This window comes from Malaclemys terrapin, chromosome 2 (genome assembly GCF_027887155.1).
Source record: "Malaclemys terrapin pileata isolate rMalTer1 chromosome 2, rMalTer1.hap1, whole genome shotgun sequence".
In the NCBI taxonomy this organism is placed as follows: domain Eukaryota; kingdom Metazoa; phylum Chordata; order Testudines; family Emydidae; genus Malaclemys; species Malaclemys terrapin.
Genome location: NC_071506.1, coordinates 279,144,730 through 279,166,995, shown reverse-complemented (window position 1 = coordinate 279,166,995; position 22,266 = coordinate 279,144,730). Strand labels below are relative to the sequence as shown.

General features: G+C 44.1%; 1 protein-coding gene across 3 annotated transcripts in view; it reads left to right on the top strand.

Moving 5' to 3' along the window:
• The window catches only part of OBSCN (obscurin, cytoskeletal calmodulin and titin-interacting RhoGEF), a 308,809-nt gene that overhangs the window by 119,690 nt on the left and 166,853 nt on the right, over positions 1–22,266 (top strand). For all 3 annotated transcript variants that reach the window (XM_054016662.1, XM_054016661.1, XM_054016659.1), the window contains exons 37-46: positions 1,199–1,468; positions 2,899–3,165; positions 6,682–6,948; positions 8,502–8,768; positions 10,215–10,484; positions 11,166–11,432; positions 13,900–14,166; positions 18,460–18,732; positions 19,733–19,999; positions 21,921–22,187. In XM_054016662.1, the coding sequence (XP_053872637.1) occupies positions 1,199–1,468; positions 2,899–3,165; positions 6,682–6,948; positions 8,502–8,768; positions 10,215–10,484; positions 11,166–11,432; positions 13,900–14,166; positions 18,460–18,732; positions 19,733–19,999; positions 21,921–22,187 (2,682 nt within the window). The remainder of the gene's footprint in view (positions 1–1,198; positions 1,469–2,898; positions 3,166–6,681; positions 6,949–8,501; positions 8,769–10,214; positions 10,485–11,165; positions 11,433–13,899; positions 14,167–18,459; positions 18,733–19,732; positions 20,000–21,920; positions 22,188–22,266) is intronic.

Below are 22,266 nucleotides of genomic sequence, written 5' to 3'. Positions count from 1 at the left end.
AAGTATTTGAAATGTAATCTACAAATGTAACTTAAAAAATGATGAAATGCTAGTTATTTCTGCAACCCGTTGGCATTGCTTTCCCCTAGGATTTTGGGGGCAGGCGCATCCAGGAATATGAACTTGTGATCTATCCTTCCCAAGGAAGTGGTAGAATCCCCATTCTAGAGACCTTTACAATTAGAGTGGAGAAAGCCTATTGTAGGGAATAATTCTGCTTTTGCAGTGGGATTTAAAATAAATAAAAAAAATAAAATAATGGAGATATCCTATCTCCTAGAACTGGAAAGGACCTTGAAAGGTCATTGAGTCCAGCCCCCTGCCTTCACTAGCAGGACCAAGTACTAATTTCACCCCAGCTCCCTAAGTGGCCCCCTCAAGGATTGAACTCACAACCTTGGGTTTAGTAGGCCCATGCTCAAACCACTGAGCTATCCCTCCCCCCAAACTAGATGCCTGACATGTTTCCCATCACTGATGTCTTTAATTCTGTGAACCTTCTATTTTGGTTTATATTTCTTGGTTTCTGATGACTGAACAGAAAGGATGGTCTTGTGGTTAAGGAGTAGGACTGCAAGCCAGGAGACCTGGGCTCTCTTCTGGCTTTTGTCACAGGCTCGCTGTCTGACCATTCACCAGTCGCATGTTTTGCCATATATAAAAAGGAACCAATAATATGTACCTACCTGACAGTTCTGTGAGGCTTAATTCACTAATGTGTGTTCACCTTCTTGACCTCTCTGGGCATGAAGTATTATAATTAATATGAAAAAGTCTATTCCTAAATACATGGTCTAACAGCATTTCTCAAACTGGGGTCCACAAGGTTACTCCAGGAGGTCCGTAGGCCCCGCTGATCAACTCCTCCTCCTCCCTCCCAGCGCCTCCTGTGCACCAGGGAACAGCTGTTCAGCGGCATTCAGGAGGCACAGGGAGGAGCGGGGACAGGGCGCGTTTCGGGGAAGGGGTGGAATCGTGTCCGGGGCTGCTGGCCCAACTGATCAACTCCTCCTCCTTCCCCCAGTGCCTCCTGCATGCCACAGAACAGCTGTTCCCCAGTGTGCAGGAGATGCTGAGCGGGAGGGGAAGGAGTGGGGATGGGGCGCACTCGGGGGCGGGGGGGTCCCCTTGGGTTGCTAAAGTTTTGAGAACCGCTGGTCTAACATCTTCCTCTTCTTGCTTTCTACCCTCATCCCAGAGCAATCCATTAATATTATAAAAGAGTTAAGTGATGTGGATGTGACAGAGCCCACAGAAGCAAAGTTTGAATGCGAGATCTCCATTCCATCGGTGAAGCCACCGAAATGGTCTCTGGGTGGAGAGGTCTTACAGACTGGCAGAAACATTACTATAGAGCAAGAAGGCACCATCCATCGGCTGATTCTCTGGAAGACCAATTCTGACATGACAGGCACCGTTCAGTTTGCAATTGGCAAATCAAAATCCACAGCAAACTTGCTTGTAAGAGGTAATTTGATGTGCCCTGGATGTGAGAATTAATTAGAGCATGGCCCAGACTCCTTCAGAACCTTCTCCCACTCACCCAAAAATAATATCAGCCTAACTTGCAACTGTTTTCTGTATAGTCTCCATCACTTGGAGTCTTTAAACTAAGATGTCTTTCTACAAGATATGCTGGAGTTCAACCACAAGTTATTAGGCTAATGCAGGAATCAGTGAGTGAAATTATATTGTCTATGTTACCCAGGAGGTCAGATTAGATGATCACAAGGGAACCTCTGGCCTTAAAATCTATGACTCTAAAACCAGGACAGTCACAGTAAGATCCCATAAGAACAAAAAAGCTGACATTCTGATTCATACCATGGACCGGCTTGCCCAGTATCCTGTCTCCTACAGTGGCCCATACCAGAACTTCAGGGGAATTGTACAGAACAGGGCCACTATGGAGTGAGCCACCCCTGTCTTCCACTCTCAGCTTCTGGTAGTCTATACCCTCTATACTTCCTGCTTTGGGTTAGGGTCAGCAATAAAGAAATACTAAGAGAGGCTGTTCCCAATGTGTTTTTACTCACCCAAGCACAGAAAAAGGCTGAAAAACTACCAGTAAAGCCTCTTGCAGGTTTCCAGGCCCATTTGTAGAACGGAAAGGTTTCAGTAGGAAGGCCAGAAGAGGTATGGTGTAGGATTTGATCCAAACCCTATTAAAGTCAGTGGGAGCCCTTTCATTTACTTTAGTGGGCTTTGGATCAGGCCCATCGTACTTTTAATACAGGACTGGGTATCAGCAACCCTTGAGTTCTAATTCTGACTGAACTTCTCTGAGGTCATGGGCAAGACCCCCCCTACCTCAGCTTCCCTAGCTGATGATACTACTTCAGTAACTCACGTGGATGCTGTTCAGCTTAATTTGACGATGTTTGTAAAGTGCTTTGAAAATGAAATGTGTGGTGTGCCAGAAGAGCTGAATATAATTTAGATAAGCTTGGTGAGAGCAGCCGCGTTTTTGTAGATTCTAGTTGAGTAAAAGCTCCCAGTCTTTTGAACTTCATTTTTCCATATGCTAAATATCCTGGGCTCAATCCTGAAGTCCCCACTCAGCCCTTGTTTAGACAAAATCCTCAGTAAGAATTTTGCTGAGTAATAAACAATGCATCAACACTTTCAAGCTTTGGCCCTGCATTTGGTATCCTGCATTTGGTATCCTGCATTTGGTCGTAAATATACAACAATCCCTTTGGGAATCATAGCATCGGCAGAAATTCCTGGTGTAAATTATGCTACCCTTCATATCTTTCAGGTTGCCCCTTGGCAAGTCAAACCTCTAACAGAAATTAAGAGTGCTCCTTGTATTAACTGAAGTTGATTACAGATCAAATTGCACCTCTTTTTTCAGATTGTTCTTATCTGTTCCTCCTTCACAACCCTCTTTTACAGATATTAACGTGCAGATTACCAGAAAGTTGGAGGATAAGACTGCCTTAGAACGCCATTCAGTCGTGCTGTCCTGTGATTTTAGGCCTTCTCCAAAGGTCGTAGAGTGGTTCAAGGGCCACACCCTCATTGAGCCCTCTGAAAAATACAAACCCAAGTGGGAGAAGCACACAGCAGAACTCAAAATTCTGAAACTGACACCTGAAGATTCCGGCACATACAAGTGCCGAGCAGGAAATGCAGAAACCAAAGCCACGCTGACAGTGGAAGGTATGTGGTGTGCAGCGGGGATGGCTTTCTCATTTGCCCAGCACATATCTATATGGTTTGATATGCACCTTTGGCTTTGCAGATTCTCTGGTTGGTTTCTTTTGTTGACTACAGTGAAATTCTCACTTTCTCCTCTGCAAGTTTAATATGTAAATAATCATCAGTGAAAAGTGCAGTTTTTCAAAATCATTATAGTGCGTCTTAATGGTGCTGTGTTGATAGTCCAGCAGACAGAAGTATCCATAGAACAGGAAAATCATGTACAGGAGCAGTGCCTGTGCAATGCTCTGGCAGAATTCATGTGATCATGTCTTTCTAGTGGCTAGTCTGAGGGACTAGAGTAGTCTGATACTTGCAGCTAAGAAGTCTCTTTTAATTCAAGTCCCAGAGACTTGGTTTTGGGCACTGATGGTCCTGGGCTTTATCCCAATGACCAGTGCAGTGTCTGTTTATATGTGCCATAGGTTCATTATTCAAGAAGTACAGGCTGTGGAGACAGAGTGGCTAAACTGGAGGAGCTACGGGAGACAGAGGTAGGTAGATGAGACTTTCCGGGACACTGTAGTGCAGTCCTATACTCAGTCTAACAGCTTCAGTGCTGTGGAGGAGGAGGAAAGTCTCAGGGAAGGAGAACATCAAGCTGGAGTGGAGGGAAATTATCCCATAGTTGGGACCCTCCTTCCAGATGATGTCGTGGTATCCTCTCACACTGAGGATACCCCTGGTGGGGCAGCTCTTAGGAAGAGAGAGGTAATAGTAATGGGGGATTTGGTTATTAGAAATATAGATAGTTGGGTTTGTGGTGACTGGAGAACTGCATGATGAATTGCCACTGGACAATGGAGGTGCTAAAGGAGCACTCAAGAAGACAAGCCCGTTGCGGAGAAGCTAAATGAATTCTTTGCATGAGTCTTCATTGCAGAGGATGTGGGGAGATTCCCATACCTGAGACATTTTTTTTAGGTGACAGATCTGAGGAACTGTCCCAGATTTGAGATGTCAGTAGAGGAGGTTTTGGAACAAATTGATAAACTGAACAGTAATAAGTCACCAGGACCAGATGGTATTTACCCAAGAGTTCTGAAGGAACTGAAATATAAAATTGCAGAACCACTAACTGTGGTATGTAACCTATAGCTTAAATCAGCCTCGGTACCAGATAACGGCAGGATAGCAAATGTAACACCGATTTTTTAAAAAGGCTGTAGAGGCGATCCTGGCAATTTACAGGCTGGTAAGCCCAACTTCAGTACCCAGGCAAATTAGTTGAAACTATAGTAAAGAACAGGAATATCAGACACATAGATGAATACAATATGTTGGAAAAGAGTCAACATGGCATTTGTAAAGGGAAATCATGCCTCACTAATCTGTTAGAATTCTTTGAGGGGGTCAACAAACATGTGGACAAGGATGATCCAGTAGATAAACTATACTAGGATTTTCAGAAAGCCTTTGACAAGGTCCCTCACCAAATGTTCTTAAGCAAAGTAAGGAGCCATAGGTTAAGAGAGAAGGTCATCTAGTTGATCGTTAACTGGTTTAAAGATTGGAAACAAAGGGTAGGAATAAACTGTCAGTTTTCACAGTGGAAAGAGGTAAATAGTGGGGTTCCCCAAGGATCTCTAGGGGACCAGTGCTGTGCAACATATTCACAAATGATGTGGAAAAAGGGGTAAACAGTGAGGTGACAAAGCAGATGGTACAAAATTACTCAGGATGGTTAAGTCTGAAGCTCACTGGAAAGAGTTACAAAGGGGTTTCTCAATCTGGGTGACTGAGCAACAAAATGGCAGACGGAATTCAGTGTTGATAAATGCAAAGTAATACACATTGGAAAACATAATCCTAACTATACATCCAAAATTATGGGGTCTAAACTAGGTGTTACCACTCAAGAGAGAGATCTTGGAGTCATTGTGGATAGTTCTCTGAAAACATCTGCTCAATATTTAACAGCAGTCAAAAAAGCTAACAGAATATGAGGAATGAGTAGGAAATGAATAGATAATAAAACAGAAAATATCATAATGCCACTATATGAATCCATGTTATGCCCACACCTTGAATATTGGGTGCAGTTCAGGTTACCCCATTTCAAAATTGATATTTTAGAATTGGAAAAAGTACAGAGAAGGGCAACAAAAATGATTAGGAGTATGGAAAGGCTTTCATGAGGATTCAAAAAACTGGGACTGTTCTGTTTAAAAGAGAGGATATGATAGAGGTCTATAAAATTATGCATGATATGGAGACAGTGAATTTACTCTTTCACATAACAGACGAACCAGGGGCAACTCAATGGAATGAATAGGCAGCCGTCGGTTTAAAAGAAACATAAGTACTTTTTCTCTCAATGCACAGTCAACCTGTGGCGCTGATTGCCAGGGAATGTTGTGAAGACCAAAAGTATAACAGGATTCAAAAAAATTAAATAAGTCCATGGAGGGCAGGTCCATAAATGGCTATTAGCCAGGTTGGCCAGGGACATAGTCCTATGCTCTTGGTGTCCCTAAGCCTCTGACTGCCAGAAACTGAACAACAGGGGATGGATCACACGATAATGGCCTGGTTGTGTTCATTCCCTATAAAGCATCTGGCATTGGCCATTATCGGAAGATGGGATACTGAGCTGGACCATGGCTCTGACCCAGTAAGGCTGTTTTTGTGCTTTCACCATGCTTCCCCAGCAATAGGCTTCATCCCTGACCGATCATTGTGATTGGGGGGGGGTAAGGGGGAGGGAGGAATGTGGCACCTTTCCACTAACAATGGAAATTAGGCTCGTGATTCATTTCAGATAGGCCATTGAATAGCCATATAGCCATCACTTGATAACATCTAGATGCTACTGACCAGTATCAGATTCGTACTCGTGGCTTACAGGTTAAAGGTTCCATATTGCCAATCAATCCCCTTAATCAGCCAGTCCTGTGACGAATAACATTTCAACAATCTGTTGGCTATAAGGAAGGTGGACTTCTAGTTAAGCTGCTGGTCTGGAACTCAAAAGAAAGGGGTTCAAGTCCCATCTCTGTCACAGACTTCCTCTGTGACCTTAGGCATGTCACTTGGTCTTTGTATACCTCAGTTCCCCATCTGTAAAATAAGGATAATTAAATTTTCTTTCTTGCACCCTTTGTCTGCCTTGTCTGTTTGGAGTGTAAGCTTTGTGAAGCAAGGGCTGATTTTGTGTGTGTGTGTGTGTGTGTGACGTACCTAGTACAGTGGGACCCAGATGTCAATTGGCACATTTAGATGTAATAATTTAGAAGGGGCTTTTGCATTGGATGCCTCATTATTGGGCTCAATACAAGAATGACTAGGTGCAATGTAGCAGCCTGTGATATACAGGAGGTCTGAATTGATGATCTATTGGTCCCAGCTGGCCTTAAACTCTATCAGATCTGTGATTCTGTTAATGATTTTATTAATTATTTATCATCATTGTTGTGATGATTTATTTGTTTATTTACTTGTTTGTTTGTTTATTTGTGCAACTTTGGTTTCTTGCAGCCCGGCAGGTGGCGATAACCAAACACTTGCAGGATGTGGAGACTGAGGAGGAGAGCTGCGCTGTCTTCTCCTGCGAGCTGTCCCATGACGACGAGGATGTGGAATGGTTACTGAATGACACCGTCCTCTACACCAACAGCTGTAATGAGATCAAGAAGATCGGCAAGTGCCACACTCTGACACTGAAGCAAGTCACGCCAGACGATGCAGGCACGGTGACGGTCAAGACAGAGAAGGTGTCGGAAAGCGCTCAGCTGAAGGTGAAAGGTGGGTAATGGCCCCAATCCTATGGAATCATTTAAGAATGTAAATAAGAAATGGAAAAGGGTTATTCAGTTGCCCCGTCCTTTCCCTGCCAATGCAGTGTAGCTCCCTATAGGCCTTCTCTACCCAGAATGTGAGTAGTTAATTAACATGGATCCTACCTCTTCCCTTAGGTGTGAATTTTGTAGTCCAACTGACGTTATTAGGAAATTTGACCCGATATTCTGCCAAATATTTCCCTTGTTCAGCATTATCCTATTACTTCTCACTGTTGCTACCTGGATCATGCTGAAGAATTCTTTCCTCTGCTGAATGTTACCTTCAAAAACCTATAGATGATTATCTTTTATCGGCCTTTGATTATTTTTAGCTAAACTCCAGTTTGTATCTAATGGGGCAGAGCAGACCACTCCTTCCTGTCAATAAACCTATTCTGGAATTAGACTGTTTCAACAGCAAGGAAATATTTTGTCACGGTTATGTATGTATCTTTGGCGAGAAGACAACAGAGGGAGAAGCTGGAACTGAAGGTTCTTTGAGATTTAGTCCCCAATTCCCTTCAGAGAATCTGAGATTTTCTCCCCCCTTCATGTCCCCTTCAGAGAGTCTGAGGGATTTACTTCTCAAGTCCCCTCAGAGACGCTGAGGGGTTTACTCCCCCGTCCCCTCACAGTCTGTCAGATGTTGTTCTGTTTTTCTATACACAAAGAGCAAACATGCACTTTTAGACAAAATGTGTTTTAAATTAGATTAAGGAAAATAACAAGGTGTTGGAGGGGGAAGTAGAATCTCCCCAGCTGGGGGGGAAGGGTGGAAAAATAAAGTCACATCCTTTTCTCTGGGGCTCATTTTCTTTCTAAAACACAAACTCAAAACCACAACCAATCAACTCACACTAGTGGATATTAACTACCTGAACTCTTTCCAGCTTCAGCCAATTGGGAGGGGACACAGCCTTCCCTTGTGTTGGTCCTCCCTGGCTACAATGGTGAGGCCGACGACCCTAGGTCTCTCCGGTTGGCTACCCCTGCTTTATAGCTGGCTTCCTGTAGGACACGGCATCTTTGCTCCGAGTCATGTGCCCTGTGGCTACAACTTCCAGTTTTAAAGGGTCCAAGGGCTGTAATAGGTCCATTGGGGGTGTGCACATGTACCCCAAGGCCCAGTTATAGGCACTGTACTGTAGAGAGAAATATGAATCATAACAACCACAGTACACCACAAGGAGCACCACGATTCTGTGGGACCTCAGCACTGCAAGTAACTGCCCGTGGCATGGAGATGCAGATCAGCTGCTCCCACTCATCTCTACACCCCTCCTCCCGCAACAAAGGGGTTATTAAAAATGGTGGTCCCCCTACCTCCAAAATAAATTCCAGGGACATGAGGTGTGAGAGTGCCTTCGATTCCATATGTATAGGGTCACGGCGGCACTGAGCATGACAATGGTTCGATTAAGCCCTCTTTAAGCAACTGGAAAGTACAGCAAGTTGTTTAGTCTGAATGTCCTGGTTTTTTTCTCCCTCTCCCCCTTCCCCCACATTAATTTCCTTCAGAGAAGCCCATCATCTTCATGAAGTCCTTGGATGATGTTGTTGGGGAGGAGCGTGGTGTGATCACACTGGAGTGTGAGGTCTCCAAACCAAAGGTCAAACCCATCTGGAAGAAGGACGATGTGGAGCTCACCCCTGGCGACAAGTATGAGCAGATGCAAGCTGGGAAAACACTGAGTCTCATTGTTCACGATCTGAACAAGAATGATGCTGGTTTATACACATGTGATATTGGCACTGACCGTGCCAAGTCACGAGTCAGTATTCAGGGTAGGTGCAGCTGAAAACAATGGTGTTCTTTTAAATGGTGCTATAAATTAGTGCTGCATGCTTCTACTCTTTGAATCACATATTCTCCTTCATGAGGCACAGTAGTCTCCATTTTAAAATAAATATTTATCAGTAGTTTCCAAATGATACATTGATGTCTCTGCAATCACAGTTATTCTCTATTCTGAGCATAGGGGAAAACTATGACATCTCAAATAGCATTGAATGGTACCTGTTGGAAGCTCATAACATTTTAGTGGCAGACATTGTAGACCTGCAAATTTATCAAGAACTTTATTTGTTCATTTTGTTCCTAGATCAGGCATATTTTATGGCTAACTTTGATAAGATGGCCAATGATTTCTCCTCCTATTTATCATTCATTTAGTTTGAGGCATTTGGTATAGTAGAGGTGCAGATTGCTGCACACCTCTCTGCTGGGTTCAGCTGTTTACTGGACTGAGCTATGGAGAAAATCCTTCTGAACCTTTTGTGATTAATAAAAATACTGATCATACGTATGCACGCAAAGGAAGAAATATGGGTTTCTTTAAAGAAAATAACATGGAGTTTAACGTGTATCAGATGTTAACTTAGAGTCTATTCTGGGGAAACAAAAACAGAATTATATCATTCATTTAAAAAAAATACCCATAGGCTACTGTTCCTCAGTCCTTGTGACTGTCTGTAGGAAGAGAGTGTCCCAAGTTTTTCAAATGCCCATCTGTTCTGAGACAGATCTGGAACTGTCCTAGGCAGGTCACAACATTGCAAACAATCACTAACATCCCATTTGCCTATCTCATAGAGCTGGAAGGGACCCTGAAAGGTCATTGAGTCCAGCCCCCTGCTTTCACTAGCAGAGCAAAGTACTGATTTTGCCACCGATCCCTAAGTCGCCCTCTCAAGGATTGAACTCACAGCCCTGGGTTTAGCAGGCCAGTGCTCAAACCACTGAGCTATCCCCCCTTTCTCAGAGCCAATGTGAGTGGAGACCATCATCGCACACACAGGTGTAGAGGCTTCCTGACTGACACTCTTGTCTCCAGCTTTCATGGAATCATGGCTCCATTTCACCGAGGTTGCTCGTTTTCCTGAACATGCTCATTCTAGTGCAAGCCGTCCAGGGGTCTAATAAGTCCCTTTCTCACCCCTACAAGTCCCTTTCCCACCCCTACAACTCAGGTGTTTAGTGATACCAATGTTCAGCTCTGGGGGCTACACTTGGCATCAAGGGATAACTTATGAGTAGTTCTTCCACAGTATTGAATATGCAAATGAAGAATGCGGTGCTTTTCCGTCTCTCATTCTCCTAACCCTTCAGATAGCAAGTGTTCAGTATTGTTCTTCATGTGACTTTTAAGCCTTCTCAGGCCTCTGACTGCTGTACAATACCACTTTTCTCCAATCCTGAATAATTGTACCACCCGCCTTCTTGCCTTCCAGAGTTGAACATTGGTATCACTAAACGCCTGAAGAGCACTGAAGTTCAAGAAGGGGAGAATTGTACTTTTGAGTGTATTTTGTCCCATGAAAGCATTGGCGATTTCCACTGGCTGCTGAAGGGGAATGAAGTTCACAGTGGTGGACGATTTAAGACCTTTAACAAAGGGCGGAAATACACCCTCGACATCAGAAATGTGGTTGCTGCTGATGCTGGGGAAGTAGTCTTCACTGCTCGCAACTTGAACTCCAAGGCCTCGCTGGTTGTGAAAGGTAACGAGTGCAGAGATATTTCAGAGTTGGGGCAATCTCAAAAAATAGGTTATCTCAGTAAATTATAAAGGCAAAATCCTTATCTCGTTGAAGTAAATGGCAACTTTCCCATTGAATTCAATGGGACGAGGAACTGGTCTTAAAAACAACTTGAAATATTGAAACATTTTATACTGCTTTTAAAATAAATGTTTATGGGGGGAAGGTAATATTGAAAATGACCTCATCTCTGCCTGCAATTTTCTGAGTACTGTTAATTACAGGTCAGAAATTATAGATGCAAATGATTGCAGGTGCAAATGCAGTTAGATGACTAGCCACTCAATTTGCACCCACAGTAACAGCATCCAATTAACTATGAATACAAAACGGTAGCCACCAAAGTAAATGCCTTTTTTGACAAATAAGTACCATTCTGTCATTCTTGTAAGTAATTAATTGTCAGTTCCCAATTGCTGCTCATTGACATCCAATAAATACAATTAATGTCCACTAAACATGAACACTTGCTTTTCCCCCAAATAGTTCTATCCAAAAGTAAATCAGTAATGTAATCTGAATGATTTATTCTGTTATGTGAATCTATATTAAATGATTTTTTAGATAGAAGGAAGCCTAATTCTCCAAAAAATGATAAAGTTCCAGAAAATGGATTTTTAAAGGTATTGTTGCTTCCCTCAGAAAAACCGGCAGAGATTATAAAGCAGCTGGAGGACAAGACAGCAGCAGCAGGACAAGACATCAGCCTGAGCTGTGAAATGTCCAAACCTGACACAAATGTGAAGTGGTACAAGGATGGCAAAGCAATCCGGAAAAGCCAAAAATATGACTTACGCCAAGAGGGAACATGGGCCATACTCGTCATCCATGATTCCATGACCAAGGACACTGGGGAGTACATGTGTGAGATGGAGACATCTAAAACTAAAGCATTGGTCACAGTAGAAGGTCAGTGGACAAATACCCAGGAGCCTGAAAGTATGTAGAGTAGGGCAAAAAAACTGCAAAACTTTCGAAGACATTTTATTTCACTGGCTTTTTTAACCGACCAGTTTTTTTGTTTTTCCAAACTTCGTACAGATCTTTTTTATTTCCTTTTTTTTTTCAAATTAGTAATTCCTGAAAAAAAAGTCACCATTTTGAAGAACCTTACTGTGTGACTTAACTGTCTGATCTGCATGGGCAATGGCGAGGGAAAGCCCCCAAACACACACTGAAAATGATATAAATGAAAAACGGTTTGAACTTTATTAATGTTAATTGTACCATAAATGCGAGAGTAATTAGACCACAGTCTATGCCAAAGGGAAGTCCAATGGTTAGAGCAGGGGACTGGGATTTAGAAGCGATTGGCTCTATCCCCATCTCTGCTGCTGACTCTCATGGAACATCTTTGTGATTCAGTTTCCCTAACTTTACAATGGAAATAATAACACTTGCCCACCATTATTAGTTAACATTTATATTGCAGTAGCACCTTGTCAGGGGTCCCCACACACACACTCTGAACTCTGGGGTACAGATGTGGGGACCCACATGAAAGACCCCTAAGCTTATATTCTACCAGCTTAGGTTAAAATTTCCCCAAGGCACAAATTCCTTTCCTTGTCCTTGGACAGTATTGCTGCCACCACCAAGTGTTTTACACAAAAATTCAGGGAAGGATCACTTGGAATCCCTATTCCCCCAAAATATCCCCCCAAGCCCCTTCACCTCCTTTCCTGGGGAGGCTTGAGAATAATATACCAACCAGTTGCCTTAGCAATGTGAGTACAGACCAGACCCTTTGTCTTCAGGACACTGAAATCAATCAGGTTCTTAAAAGAAGAATTTTATTATAATGAAAAAGTTAAAGAATCACATCTGCAAAATCAGGATGGAAGGTAACTTTACAGGATAATAAAAAGATTTAAAACACAGAGGACTCCCCTCCACAGTTGCAAAAACAGGAATAAAACTACCTCTGTAGCATAGGAAAATTCACAAGCTAAAACAAAAGATAACCTAATGCATTTCCTTGCCTTTACTTACAATTTTTGTGGTTTTAGATGGATTATTCCAGGTATGTTTCCAGGAGATGTTGTACATACTTGGCTTCTCCCTCTGTCCAGAGAGGGAACAACAAAAGAGAGCAACAAACAAATCCCCCTCCCCTCCCCCCCGATTTGAAAGTATCTTCTTTACTCATTGGTCCTTCTGGTCAGGTGCAACTAGGTTATTTGAACTGCTTAACTGCTTACAGATAAGGCGATTCAGTACAGCTGCCAAGGAGGGATTTTATGCTACTCTTCCCTCTATATTTATGACACACCTAAAGGCCACAACTATTACCCCAGGCACAAAACAGACCGATAATAAATTACGATCCTTCCCCCAAAGAGTTTGCAATCTAAAAACCAAAATGTAACAGGTGGATGAGAGACACCTTTCCACCTCTGCACAGCACTTTAAGATGTTGAATAAGTGCAAAAATATTCTTATTAATAATGATAAATAATAATACATCAAGCTCTGACAGTGTGCTCAGTGCTGTATTATTTGAAAAATATCAAACCAATTCCAAGGCAATCCAAAATTCTTGTCTTAAGAGCAGGGCCGGCTCCAGCTTTTCTGCTGTCCCAAGCGGCAAAAAAAAAAAAAAAAAAAAAGATGACGAGTGGTGGCACTTCGGCAGCAGCTCAGTCGCGCCGCTTCTTCTGCGGCAGTTCAGCGGTGGGTCCTCCCTCTCTTCCTCTTCGGTGGCAATTTGGCGGCAGCTCAAATAGGAAGAGAGGGAATGAGGGACCCGCAGCCGAATTTCTGCCGAAGATCCGGACGTGCCGCCCCGATACCAGCCGGAGTGCTGCCCCTTTGAATTGGCTGCTCCAAGCACCTGCTTGCTACACTGGTGTGTGGAGCAGGCCCTGCTTAAGAGGTAACATTGTTATAATGTGGCCTGATTTTCAGAGAGGCTTAAAATCTATGAAAATCAGGCCAGGAGTTGTAATTCAAATGGAGGCCTGGATTTATTCCTAAACTCATTGTACATGTCTCTTTTCAGTACTATGGGCTAGTGAAGTACATCTGGATATCTTTGCATTTCTCACCAGGAAGAGAGAGAATTTCTGGCTATGGAATTTAGTACATTGTCTTTCAATTCTATAACAGACCATAGGCATACCCATTACAGGTGACCACAGAGAAAGGCGACTAATGACATTTTGTTTCTTTACAAGCATCTGATTCTCAACAACTTTGCTCCTTGTACAGTCATTTACACACCTGTGCATGATAGATGTAAAAGTGCTACTGTTCTGATCTGATCTCACTTTGGACAGTTGTAAATGATGGCACAGCAGTGGAGACTTCAGTCCAGGGTGTTCATGATGTACTTGAGGACTATGTTGGGCTAACCACTTGTTGTCACTTTCCTCAGAAAAACCCAATCGCTTTGTGGAGGAGCTTTCAGATCTGAAAGCTGATGAAAAAGGAGTCGCTGTTTTTATGTGTCAGACTGAGAAAGCTGCACCCGCAGTGACCTGGCGGAAAGGGATGGTCGAGCTCAAGACAAGCAAGAAATACGAGATCATCCAGAAAGGGACCATCCTGCAGCTCACTATTAATGCCTTAGAGAAAAGCGACAGTGACACCTACACCTGCGACGTTGGCGAGGCCCAGTCTAGAGCCAAGCTGATTGTGCAAGGTATGAACGGCTTGAATGCATGACCAAGTACCGCACAACTGTCAGATGGCAGAAAGTGTGTGTGTTATAATGCTGAGCTCGACTTACTGGCAGCTGAGCAGGGTGGGTTAAGGAATGCCAATCGGATTACAGCCTAGAGCAGGGGCGGGCAAACTTTTTGGCCTGAGGGCCACATCGGGTTTCCGAAATTGTATGGAGGGCCAGTTAGGGGAGGCTGTGCCTCCCCAGACAGCCAGGGTTGGCCCGTCACCTATCCAATCCCCCCTGCTTCTCGCCCCCTGACGACCCCCCCCAGGACTCCTGCCCCATCCAAACCCCCATCCCCTGATGGCCCCCCCCAGGACCCCTGCCCCATCCACCCCCCCCATCCCCTGACCGCCTCTGGACCCCCTCCTTTCATTCCTGACTGCCCTCCCTGGGACCCCTACCCCATCCAACCACCCCTTCTCCCTGACCGCCTCAAGACGCCCTGCCCCTGATTGCCCCCCGCTGCCTCATTCAACCACCCCTCTCCTTCCTGATTTCCCCCCGGGACCCCGGCCCCCATTCAACCCCCCTGTTCCCCGCCCTCTGACCGCCCCGACCCCTATCCACACCCCCGCCCCCTGACCACCACCCTGAACTCCCCTGCCTTCTATCCACCCCCACCAACTCCCTGCCCCCTTACCGCGTTGCCTGGAGCACTGGTGGCTGGTGGCACTATGGCCACGCCGCCCAGAGCACCAGGACAGACAGCCACACCGCCCGGCTTGAGCCAGCCACACCACCGCGCAGCACAGAGCATCAGGTCAGGCCATGGCTCTGCAGCTGCGCTGCCCCAGGAGCTCACAACCCCGCTGCCCAGAGCATTGTGTTGGTGGTGCAGTGAGATGAGGCTGCGGGGGAGGGGGAACAGCAGGGGAGGGGCCAGGGCCTAACCTCCCGGGCCAGGAGCTCAGGGGCTGGGCAGGAAGGTCCCGCGGGCCGAATGTGACCCACGGGCCGTAGTTTGCCCACCTCTGGCTTAGAGGCTCATGTTTTCAAAAATGGCTAGTAGTTTTTAGCCCCTCCATTTTTTTTTTGGTGCCCAGATTGAGACTCCTTGAAGGAGACTGACTTTCAGAAACTGCCTGAGCATTCACCCTTGACAATCAAGGTGACTTGAATGGGCACCCAGAATCACTAGTCACTTTTGAAAATTTAGGCCTGAAATGCTGTGGGTGCAATTTAAAAAATGGGCACGAGTATGTGTGTGTCTATATGTGATTGATCGGATTTGTGGAGCCAAGGGTGTGTGTGTGTGTGTGTGTGTGTGTGTGTGTGGTTAGTTCTGCACAGGGCCTGTATGCAGAATGGCTGCTGCAGTCTTCAGGAAGTGGCAATAGCTGGAGAATCATTCTTCTGCCATGGAAGAAGGATTTGCTTCTCTTGAGCCCTGTGGCAAACCCCTGTCCCAAACATATGCACTTGGGTCAGGCACCAGGGACATACTTTTGGCCCATTGATACATTTTATTTTGCACTTTCAAGTAGCTGAATTAATTTTATACCCGTCTGTAATTTAGTGTCGGTTGTGCATGAATGCAGATTAATTGGCCAGGTGAAGTGAGGCCTAATGCTTGACTCAATGGCATTTCTTTGTCTATCTGTAATGTGATAACATTCATGGGGGAGACGGGGCACACATAGCTCTCCTGACCAGCGGAAAGAGTGGGAGGAGAGAATGGGGACCTTCGTAAGGGGGCAGCTGGAAATGGGGAACTCACAGACCTTGAGGCATGAGGAGATGGAAGAGGGTAGACAGGGTATGGGTTAGGCGGGTTAGGGGTAGAGCTGGTTGGAAATTTTCCCATCAGAATATCCTGATTCGTCAAAATCTAAATATTCCCCAGGAGTGCAATGAATTTAGCCTACAGAAGCAATGAATTGCCTGACCTTCGAAGTGGCCAAACAAAGTGAGGCCTAAAACTGAACTCCTCTGTTTCTATGTCAGTAATGCAATAACCTTTGAATACCACGTCCAATCAAGTCTAACATTTCAGAGAATGTTCTAGGCCAGGGATCGGCAACCTTTGGCACATGGCCCGCCAGAGTAAGCACCCTGGCGGGCTGGGCTGGTTTGTTTACCTGCCGCGTCCACAGGTTTGGCTGATCATGGGTCCCACTGGCTGCGGTTTGCCATTCCAGGCCAATAGGGGCTGCGGGAAGCGGCGTGGGCAAAGGGATGTGCTGGCCGCCGCTTCCCACAGCCCACATTGGCCTGGAGCGGCGAACCGCTGGGATGACCTCTTTTGATAGTCGAAAAACCAGAACTTGGGGAAAGCCTGATTTCCACATAGCGCTCATTTTGGTGATGCAGGCAGAGGAGCATTGTGACATCAGAGGTAATTCAAGCAATCATCACTCTCTCCATCTAGTTAATTTGCATGCTTCAGTCCCATTGGTTGAAATGAAACTGCAGGTCAGGATTGAGGTGCTTTGACAGAATTGAAGGGTGTGGGGGTTCAGGACTGGAATAGCAGGGGCTGTTTCAGATCTGGAGCTATATTGACTGAGGCAGGGTGAGGCTGCAGATTTGCACTATGACTCCCTCCCCACGACACCTGCCTCAGGCAAGATTATGTACCTTTGCCCAGTCAAAACTGTTTTAGTTAATCTAAACGGTGCCCATTTGGTGGGGCAGGAAGAGGGATTCTTTGTCCTCAGCACCAAATAAGCACGGTCAATGGGAAAGATGCCCGAGGCAAGCAGCAGGATTAGGGTTTTCAGGTTAGGGTTAAAGTTATTGGAGGGAGTGAATGGCGACTGGTTGAGTTACCTCTGGTGTCACAACATACCGAGGCGCTCACGCTTCTCTGATTGCAGCACCAAAAGGACGCTATCAAGGGGAAATTGTTATTTAAAACGAAACTGATAAAACAACAAAGAGAAGAAGAGGAGCAACTTAGATGATTTAACAATACAATTTTAGGTTCTGTGGCAGTGCCTTGTAAAATTGCTACGGATTCAGGGATAGACACTGCATTCTTGCCCCTCCCATTATCTGCCAGTTCACCTGACAAAAGAAACAGTGTGCAACCCTCTAGCTTTCCAAAAGCACCAAATTACCCTAAAATAGGGAGGACCCAGGGTCTTGCATAAGACATCATACAGTGTCTGTTGCATAGTGTGAAAGATTTCTAATGCCGACTTTAAACAACTTTGTTGACCTATAAAATATTTGATTTAACAACTAGAAAGGACAATGTTATTAAGATCAAATATATGACTGAAAATGTGGAACAAGCTTAGTCCATGAAAACTATGGGAGTACCTTGGATTTTGTGGTACAGTAGAATCATAGAATATGCAGGTTGGAAGGGACCCTAGGAGGTATCTAGTCCAACCCCTGCTCAAAGCAGGACCAATCCCCAGCTAAATCCCCAAATTGCCCCCTCAAGGATTGAACTCACAATGCTGGGTTTAGCATACCAATGCTCAAACCACTGAGCTATCCCTCCCCCCAAATTAACACTTCCTGAATTTATGTTGTAATTCACAGTGACATCAGGACTATCTTTATCCGAAGAAGTGGGCTGTAGTCCACGAAAGCTTATGCTCTAATAAATTTGTTAGTCTCTAAGGTGCCACAAGTACTCCTGTTCTTCTTTTTGCGGATACAGACTAACACGGCTGTTACTCTGAAACTTTTTTTTCCTGCTCTTAGACTGATTTCCAGGACTGCTTCTTGTTTTTCCTTTGACAGATAAATTACTAACATAGTCCCCAAATTAAATCTCCATTCATCAGTGTGTTTGTCATTTGGCTGTTTACAGAGAAGTTGGAATCTGACTGGTAGCACTAAAGAAGAAAGTTGTATGTGGTCTAGCAAAATATGATAAATCAAGACAGGGGTTTTGGGAACTTCCATTCAATGAACCTAGATGTCCAGAACACATGGCATATTAAGGGCCTCATTCTTTTCTCAGGTCCATGTAGTGGATTTCATTTCTGATATTCTGGGGAGATTAAAATATTAGAATTGTAATTTTCCCCTGACTGTGTACTGGAATCTTTACAAATCAGTGGCATGTAGCTTAGTGTCCTGAATTTGTCTTCATCCTGTTCTGGTATGTCCTGTAAATATTTATTTTCTTTGAATTCTTTGCTCTATAACAGTGGAATTGTATTTAAACCTTCTGTACCAAGAATCGCGTTCTTTTCACAAAAGCACTCGTGCTGGAGGTCATATCATTGGCATTCCCCTTTGCCTTTATCCGAATACAGGGATAGAAGCTAAGGAGTCCAGCAATTGATATGTCTGTGTTCCTTTCAGGCCAGAAAATACTAATAATCGAAGATCTGGAAGATGTTGATGTGGTAGAAGGAGAATCTGCCATGTTCAAATGCAGAATCTCTCCAGTAGAATATAGCAATGTGCAGTGGTTTTTGGATAAAACCCCACTCCATACCAATGAACTTAATGACATCCAGTCTCAGCCTGGAGGATATCACTTGCTAACCTTGAAAAAACTGTCACTGAAGGATTCGGGGGTCATTACCTTTGAAGCTGGTGATAAGAAAACATCTGCCAGTTTGGTTGTTAAAGGTAATTCAAACATAAAGGCTGCAGGAAAGGATAAAGAGAGTAGAGGCCAGCACTGGGTAGTGGTATATGTGTGCAAGTAGAGAGAGAGCAGTAAATGCTATAAATTAGGTTCTGTGATGTGAGTTCTTTAGTTAGAGAAGTCAGGATTGAGAAACAAGGGAGAGAGACAGAGGCAAGTGGAGAGCGTCAATGAGGCCACATGACCTGAATGTAATGAATTCAGGACCCATCCTGTGTACCTCTTGGAGTCATAAAATAATTCTTCAGTATGCAGAGCTAAGTAAAATAGTTGGTTTCTGCTGCATCAAATTGAACACTTTTTGAAGAATCACGTGAACAGTTTTGGAAGGGTGAAACTTTGCACCATTTTATAACATTGACATTGTTCTGCAGAATGAGCAGCTGTTTTCAGAAAGCAAAAAAAGCCGCTTTTACTAGCAAAACACTGGCATGTAAGTGGCAAAAACGTGTCACGATCTGCTGGCAAAAACCAGTTTCTGATTCACTTCTTTAAAAACCCCTGAGAAGCCAAAAGTCAACAGTTGATTGGTTCTGACCAATTTGCATTGCCATGCTCTTCATGTCGGATCAGTTTTCTCACTGTGAACATGTACACTTATTGTTTAGGCAGAAGCATCATGTTGTGCATTGTTCATATTGAAGGGGATCTAGGGGAATTTTCCTGAGCTAGTGAAATTCATGCTTCTCCCTAGTTAATGTTAAACCATGCCTGTCGTAGATGACTTATCCCTGATTCATATTTGTCCACTGAGACATTTGCCCCCTGGATTTTGCCATACTGTACCAGGCATTTTCAAAACCATGTCTAGGGGTAGAAAGCCCCACTATGAGGGCTTAATGCCTCCCATCCCCAAATTGTTCTTTTCCGATAACGATGTTGCAGAATATTGAACCAGATCTTTGGTATAAATAATCACATGTAAGGAATGTGCTGCTCCCCTCCCTCTGAAAATCTCAGACAAGTTTTATGTGATTCTAGAGAAGCCCTGCATCATTACAAAGGAGCTTGCTGATGCCGAAATCATTGAGGGAGAGGATGCCTTTCTTCATTGTGAAACCTCCAAGTCAGACAGCCCGGTAAAGTGGTGCAAAGATGGGAAGACCCTTAGAAACTCCTCTAAGTATAAGATCAGCCGGTCGGGATTTGAAGCCACGCTTGTCATTCATGGGACAGAAGAGAGAGACAGTGGCAGATATGAGTGTGAGGCTGGAACAGCTAAAAGTAGTGCAGTTGTCACTGTCAAGGGTAAGGACGTTTGGAGTGATGATGCCTAACATAAAGGTCAAAATAACAATTTAACACCTGGCTGCAACTGAGCTGAAAATTAACTCCATCTCTTCACACTGTAATGCAGGATATGTTCTGACTAACTCAGCTGGACAGCCTCCAGACAGGTGACAAGTGTAAAATAGAAAAAACATTTGTTCTGAGATTGAAATGAGCTTTGGAGTGCAAGGATAGATGGTCTGGGGCTGGGTGTAGTTTACTGAGCTGAAAGGAAAATACCCTTCTCAGTTATGCACATTGATTTTCAGTCAGCTTCCTTATGTGTGTTCATCTCCCGTGAATGTCACTGAGTCATCCAGGTACGTGGGGAGAGCACCATTTAGAACTGAGTTCTGGAGAGCAGGATTTTGCCCTAAAAATGGAAGGAAGGACTATCTTAACCATGTGATGAAGGAGAGCTTTATGGTTGTCACTCATCTTGGTTTGTTCGTTATGCTTTTCTACCACACTAGGGGACTGATCCAACTCCCATTAAAGACAATAGAAACACCCCCATTGGTTTCAATAGGAACTCGCTCTGACACTTGGGGGGAGAGGATATTTTTATCAAGAAAATAAATGCAATGTTTTGTTACACAGCAGCTACAATCGATTTGAAATTTCTCCTCTTGAGGGTTAAAGGATTTAAGCAAATGGATTCAAAAGATCCCCAGTGGAACAGTAGATGTAGATGACCCATGGGATAAGGACACATGTTATAACACATTGTACTGCCATGACCCTTCCAGCTATGAACCCAGGAAGTTCACTCAAGAGTTCCAGAATGAAGAAGTGGTTGATAAAGGCAATGCCACATGAAAGGTGTGAGTGTGCCGAAGTAGGGCTGAAAGTGGAATGGAGGAAAGGAGCTGTCGTTCTTCAGCCAAGCAACTAGTGTGTGATGAATCAGAAAGTGTAAGTGCCGAGCTGCACATTCGTAACCTTGCGCTAGAAGACAGTAGTGAACACGTTCGTGAAAACAGAGACCATCAAGCAACAGCACTTTCTACTGTAACTGGTCTGAAGCGGGAAACCCCACCAGATGTTTCCTCTTTCCTCTTCCACAGTCAACACTACCAGAAACGTTGGATGCCACCTACTCTTCACCAATTCACTTTGCTGTCTGAAATCACTGTCTCTGACAGAAGCTGTGTAGGAATCTTCCCTGGGACTCTTTTATCTATTTGCTCAGCTTTCTCTCTGTGTATGCTTTGCAGTGTTTGCTAAGTTAGTACATCTTCATGTCTGATAAAAATGTGTCTGGCTTCCTATAAGGAGAAGGAATCCTTGACTGGGAAAATGAATGTGTCTGCTATTGTTTGTCATGCTGTTTGTCCTATCCTTGTGTTCTCTTTCCGTATGTATTATATTATTTTACTTTGCTAGTTCTCTTTTTTTATATGGCAATGGGCTAGCTCTGAACACCTGTCCGGAGTGTAGTCCAACTTCTCACATCCCTGACTGACATCTGCAAAATGTAGTACTAGAGAAAGGATACTTTTTACTAACTGCAGTGACAAAAATGGTGTAAAACAGTTCCCCTCGTCTGTGTATTCAGTAGTTCACAGCATGAAGCAGGCATGGAACTAGCGATATAGGGGAGTTGAAGATGTCCAGTTTCTCTCATGATTGGGCCCTTAGAGCGTCTTCACATGCTATAGAGATCTCATGCTATTAAGTGTTTAAACCATTTAAATAATATTTGTGTTGTTATTAATAATATATTGCACTGATAACTGGAGATGGATTATTAGAATCTAAGCACTTTTTCAACCTGGTATTCTGTGATTCTATATCTTACGTGAAAGGGCTCGTGTGGGCTGAAGCAAAAAGGGGAAAAGTGATTTCCCGGCACTCTTGTTTTCTTGAATGGTCACAGTCTGCAATTCTACATTTTTAGCTCTGCCAGTTCTTTTCAAACGAGAACTCCAGAATGAGGAAGCTAAAGAAGGAAGTCAAGTCAAACTGACCTGTGAGCTTAGCAAACCTGACATCCCCGTGAAATGGACAAAGGGAGATACAGTTCTACTACCCAGTGACAAGTATGAGTTAAAGCAACACGGCACTGTTGCAGAGCTCATAATTCAAGATGCCAAATCAATAGATGCTGGAGACTATACCTGCAGCACTGGAGAACAAAAGACAACTGCTCGGGTGGAAGTAAATGGTAGGCAGAGCTGGTAGATCTCAATTTATTTTACTTATGCAGTACTTAATACATGTGCTATAATTTAACAGCGGTTCTT